General features: G+C 45.6%; 1 protein-coding gene across 2 annotated transcripts in view; it reads left to right on the top strand.

Moving 5' to 3' along the window:
• Window positions 1–1,998: 1,998 nt before the first annotated feature.
• The window catches only part of DYNC2H1 (dynein cytoplasmic 2 heavy chain 1), a 397,795-nt gene continuing 393,793 nt past the window's right edge, over window positions 1,999–6,000 (top strand). Inside the window, exon 1 of one of the 2 annotated variants that reach the window (XM_070803297.1) lies at window positions 1,999–2,423. In XM_070803297.1, the coding sequence (XP_070659398.1) occupies window positions 2,229–2,423 (195 nt within the window). In that variant the 5' untranslated portion in view covers window positions 1,999–2,228. The remainder of the gene's footprint in view (window positions 2,424–6,000) is intronic. The other variant, XM_019975614.2, reaches the window with a different exon arrangement.

Below are 6,000 nucleotides of genomic sequence, written 5' to 3'. Positions count from 1 at the left end.
ACTCTTTGCAACCCCATGAATTGCAGCACGCCAGGCCTCCCTGTCCATCACCATTTCCCGGAGTTCACTGAAACTCATGTCCATCAAGTCGGTGATGCCATCCAGCCATCTCATCCTCTGTCGTCCCCTTCTCCTCCTGCCCCCAATCCCTCCCAGCATCAGAGTCTTTTCCAATGAGTCAACTCTTCGCATGAGGTGGCCAAAGTATTGGAGTTTCAGCTTTAGCATCAGTCCTTCCATGAACATCCAGGACTGATCTCCTTTAGAATGGACTGGTTGGATCTCCTTGCAGTTGAGATGAATGCAATTGTGTGGTAGTTTGAGCATTCTTTGGCATTGCCTTTCTTTGGGATTGGAATGAAAACTGACGTTTTCCAGTCCTGTGGGCACTGCTGAGTTTTCGAAATTTGCTGGCATATTGAGTGCAGCACTTTCACAGAATCATCTTTCAGGATTTGAAATAGCTCAACTGGGATTCCATCACGTCCACTAGCTTTGTTCATAGTGATGCTTTCTAAGGCCCACTTGACTTCACATTCCAGGATGTCTGGCTCTAGGTCAGTGATCACACCATCGTGATTAACTGGGGCATGAAGATCTTTCTTGTACAGTTCTTCTGTGTATTCTTGCCACCTCTTCTTAATATCGTCTGCTTCTGTTAGGTCCATACCATTTCTGCCCTTTATCGAGCCCATCTTTGCATGAAATGTTCCCTTGGTATCTCTAATTTTCTTGAAGAGATCTCTAGTCTTTCCCATTCTGTTGTTTTCCTCTATTTCTTTGCATTGATCGTTGAGGAAGGCTTTCTTATCTCTCCTTGCTATTCTTTGGAACTCTGGATTCAGATGCTTACACCTTTCCTTTTCTCTTTTGCTTTTTGCTTCTCTTCTTTTCACAGCTATTTGTAAGGCCTCCTCAGACAGCCATTTTGCTTTTTTGCATTTCTTTTTCTTGGGGATGGTCTTGATCCCTGTCTCCTGTACAATGTCACGAACCTCCATCCATAGTTCATCAGGCACTCTACTTCTCACTTACACTGTATAATCGTAAGGAATTTGATTTAGGTCATACCTGAACGGTCTAGTGGTTTTCCCTACTTTCTTCAGTTTAAGTCTGAATTTGGCAAAAAGCGATGTTTAAATAATATTCTCTTAAAATCCTCACTACAACCTAGATAATATTTCCCCAGTTTACAGGTGTGGAACATGATGCTGACAGAATGGTTTGCTAATGAGTGCAGGGGAAAAGGGAGCCCTAGAACTCCTTTAGCCTTCCTAAATCCACGCCATCCTGTTGCACTTGAAGATTAGTTGCATGTCTCCTAGTAATGCGTCGTAAGAAGTCAGGTGCTGCTGCTGCTGCGTCGCTTCAGTCGTGTCCGACTCTGTGCGACCCCATAGACTGCAGCCCACCAGGCTCCCCCATCCCTGGGAGTCTCCAGGCAAGAACACTGGAGTGGGTTTCCATTTCCTTCTCCAATGCATGAAAATGAAAAGGGAAAGTGAAGTTGCTCAGTCGTGGCAGACTCAGCGACCCCATGGACTGCACCCTGCCAGGCTCCTCCGTCCATGGGATTTTCCAGGCAAGAGTACTGGAGTGAGTTGCGGTTGCAAGAAGTCAGCTGCTGCTGCTGCTGCTGCTACGTCGCTTCAGTCGTGTCCGACTCTGTGCGACCCCATAGACGGCATCCCACCAGGCTCTCCCGTCCCTGGGATTCTCCAGGCAAGAACACTGGAGTGGTTTGCCATTTCCTTCTCCAATGCATGCAAATGAAAAGGGAAAGTGAAGTTGCTCAGTCGTGTCCGACTCTTAGCGACCCCATGGACTGCAGCCTGCCAGGCTCCTCCGTCCATGGGATTTTCCAGGCAAGAGTACCGGAGTGAGTTGCCATTTCAAGAAGTCAGCAGAAAGCACTAAAGGCGGGCTTCGCCACCTGACCCACACTTGCCCGAATCCCCTGCAATCGATGACGGCGGCGAGCAGCTAAGGAGCGCCGAGGTGGTCGATCGGCCCTTGGGTTTGGCGTGCGCGTGCCGGAGGAGGTAACGCCGCCACGCGCGGACGTGTGCGCCGTCGCCATAGCGACTGCCCCTGGCAACCGCGAAGCCCTGCAGGCCGCGGGCGAGCTAGCGGCTGGGGCTGTCCGCGCCTCCGTTCGCCTTCGTCCTCCGGCTTTATCCGTCGTTCGCTCTTGCCGCCCGCCCTCTCCGGTCCTTCTCTCCGGAGTCATGGCCGGCGTGCCCGGGGACGTGCGGAAGCTCTTCATTTTCGCCACTACTCGGAACTATTTCGGGCTGGTGTCGGAATCCTGGGACCATGCGCTGCTGGGCAACGGCCCCGAAATCAACAACTTTTTGGACGACGGGAACCAGATGCTCCTCAGAGTGCAGCGATCCGATTCCGGCATCGCCTTCTCCAACGTGGTATGCTTGCCTGCACCCCGCCCCGGCCTACCTTTCCGTCCCGGGCTCAGTAGGACGGATGCCGGGTCCCTGGGAGCCTCCTGGCTTGAGTCCTCCTCCAGGGCCCGTGGCTGTCCCTTCCCGACGAGCTGCGCGGGCCTCTCGCTTCACTTGGTTTCCAAGCTTGCATCCCTCCTGGCCGAAGGAAGCTCCCAGTCCGCTCACTGGCAGAGAACAATTACAGTCTTTCTAGTTTTTTTTTTTTTTTAATACTACATTTACGTTATAACTAAAAACACGAAATTTATCTTATTTATTTAAACTTTTTTTTTCTTTCTCCCTTTTGAAGTTCTTTGGGGGCAAATTCTAGTGTATCTTTTTTTTTTATATTATATTCTAAGTTTAAATTTACTCGAGGGAAAGAATAGTTAGGAACTAAAATCTTTTACGGAATGATAAGATAGTCAATTCTTTTTTGTTGTACAACCTGTGATGTATTGACATTAATATTTATTTCATTGCTGCTTCTACTGGCAGGATTGTTTAAGAAATGGGTGCACCTGCAACCAGGAGATAAACACACATATGCACTCAGAGTAATATACAGAAAAAATTGCCTCACATGTTAAAGGGGCTCAGTAAATGGATGAAAGTTAACAAATCATAGTCATATTTTTAAACCTCTTCCTCTGGTGTTCATCCATATCCCTAGGTCTAGCAGAGTATTTGATACACAGCAAACATTGAATGCATTTTTGTAGGATGATTGGATTATTCACCCTGTTATGAATCTTAGTCTTGGATTTGACTCAATTCTATTCAATCACTGTATTTCGAACTCACTATATATAAGGCACTTTCCTTGGTTTAGTAAGTTTACAAAGATGTAAAAAGCATGGATAATCATAGTTGACAACTGTAGTCCACCAGGCTTCTCTGTGCATGGAATTCTCCAGGCAAGACTACTGGAAGGGGCTGCCATTCCCTTCTCCAGGGGATCTTCCCAACCCAGGGATCAAACCTGTGCATTGCAGGCAGATTCTTTACTGTCTGAGCCACCAGGAGGCCTGCTCCGATAAGTTAGTAGTATATAATTCACAATAAGACCCCCTGCTTCTGCCTTCTGGAGCCTCACTCTGGATGACCTAGAATGACATATACTCAACAAATGATAAAATCAAGCACACTGCTGTAAATGCCTCTGAAAGTTTCAGTTCAGTTCAGTCACTCAGTCGTGCCCGACCATTTGCGACCCCATGGACTGCAGCACGCCAGGCTTGCTTGTCTATCACCAACTCCTGGAGCCTGCTCAAACTCATGTCCATCCAGTGGGTGATGCCATCTGACCAACTCATCCTCTGTCCTCTCCTTCTCCTCCTGCCTTCAATCTTTCCCGGCATCAGGGTCTTTTCCAATGAGCCGGTTCTTCTCATGAGGTGGCCAAAATATTGGAGTTTCAGCTTCAACATCAGTCCTTCCAATGAATATTCAGGACTGATTTCCTTCAGGATCTGGAAGTTTAGGTAGAGTGTAATGGGAAAATAAGATGAGGGGTTTGGATTTGTAAAAATAATTCTTGGTTTGTGTAATGAAAATTGAGTCTATAGCTTTTTTACTTTAATACTTAAGCTAGTAGAGCCCAACAGTGTATTTTATATACAGTCATACATCACAGTACAGATACTTAGTCATATTTGAAAATGTTTTTCTATATCTTAAGTTGTACTTTAGATGTCTGACAGTCAGCATGATTTAACAAATTAACAAATATTAATTCACCCACTATGGTCTGGTATTGTCCTGGGTACTAGGGATAAAGCCGTGAATATGTCAGTTTATTTTCAAGGAGTAACATTTGAATGGACAAAAATTGGTTAAACACATCCACACAGATGGGACTTCCCTTGTGGCTCAGCTGGTAAAGAATCTGCCTGCAATATGAGAGACCTGGGTTCGATCGCTGGGTTGGGAAGATCCCCTGGAGGAGGGAAAGGCTACCCACTCCAGTATTCTAGCCTGGAGAATTCCATGGACAAGTCCATGGGGTTGCAAAGAGTCGGACACGACTGAGTGATTTTAACTTCACTTCACTTCATCCACACAGATATGTAACGTAACATAATTTTAGGTATTGATAAGTGCTGCCAGTAAAAATAGAGTCATGTTAAAGTCGTGATTGGGGCGGGGTGAGGAACTGCATTAAAATAGGGAAGGAGGGAATGCCTGTTTGGATTGGAGCCCTTTGAAATGAGATTTGAATGGTGAGTTAGTTGTAGGCAGATTTAGGGAGGGGCTTCCCTGGTGGCTCAGAAGATAAAGAATCTGCCCCCAATGCTGGAGACCTGGGTTCAGTCCCTGGATTGAGAAGATCCCCTGGAGGAGGGCATGGCAACCCACTCTAGTATCCTTGCCCGGAGAATCCCCATGGACAGAGGAGCCTGGAGGGCTATAGTCCATGGGGTTGCAAAGATTCAGACACAACTTGAACTGGATCTCATCTTGGTTTCAGAGGGCTGGGAAAAAAAAATTACACAGTCATTGCTGAAGTTTAATGAATAACCCAAAGACTGGAAGTTTAAAATATGGACTGAGCATTTCGGACCTTGTACACCATTTAGGTTGAAATACCAAGTTGTTGGTAGTCTTAAGCAAGAGAGATGTGATCTGGTTTATGCTATAGGATAGAAGTTGGCAAATTTTTTTTCTATAATGGGCCAGATAACAAATATTTTGGGCTTGGGCAGATTGTAAGGTCTCTGTCACAACTTGGCCATTGACGTGAGAAAGCAACGTTGACAATATGTGAATGACTGAGTGTGACTGCATTCAGCTTCATTTATGGACGCTGATGCTTGAATTTCATATCATGAAATATTATTCTTTTGATTTTTAAAAAAATATAGAAATAATTTTGAGCTTGTGAACTGTACAAAACAGGCAGAAGGTTGTAGTCTGCTGATCCCTGATGGATCCCAGGAGGTGATAGAGACATTTTGCAACCTCAAAAAAGAACAAATTATACCTTGCTTGCATGCTAAGTGCTTCAGTCATGTCCATTGACACTAGGGATGGTAGCCTCCAGGCTCCTCTGTCCGTGGGATTCTCCAGGCAAGAATACTGGAGTGGGTTGCCATTTCCTTCTCCAGGGGATCTTCCTGACCCAGGGATCCATCACATCTCTTATGTCTCCTGCATTAGCAATCAGGTTCTTTAACACTAGCACCACCTAGAAAGCCCAATGTATACCTTAGTAATTATCAGATTAGAGTAAGTTAAGAGTAAATAGCAGTTGCTGATGATAGGGAAACTGGAAGATTAGGCTAGGAGTGCTGATTCTTTACTCAGGGAAGGAACAGCTGTAGCCGCCTTACCTTTTGCTGTAACTCTGACTGTGGTTAAGGCAAAGCTCATTGTCCTGATGCCCCGCAGCACCTTGGCCAGTGACATAGTTACTGTTTTCAAAGTATGATATTAAAATCTGTATTTTGTGAATATTCTTTCTTCACATAGGTGGGAGTAGAAAAGTTCAAGTGTATGGTCTATTTAATTACTAAGGAATGAATTTTTCAAATTACTTACTGCAGTCTGCAGTTCTCAC

This window comes from Bos indicus, chromosome 15 (assembly GCF_029378745.1).
Source record: "Bos indicus isolate NIAB-ARS_2022 breed Sahiwal x Tharparkar chromosome 15, NIAB-ARS_B.indTharparkar_mat_pri_1.0, whole genome shotgun sequence".
Classification (NCBI taxonomy): Eukaryota; Metazoa; Chordata; class Mammalia; order Artiodactyla; family Bovidae; genus Bos; species Bos indicus.
The sequence above is the reverse complement of the archived record's forward strand: the minus strand, read 5'-3'. Positions and strand labels throughout refer to the sequence as shown.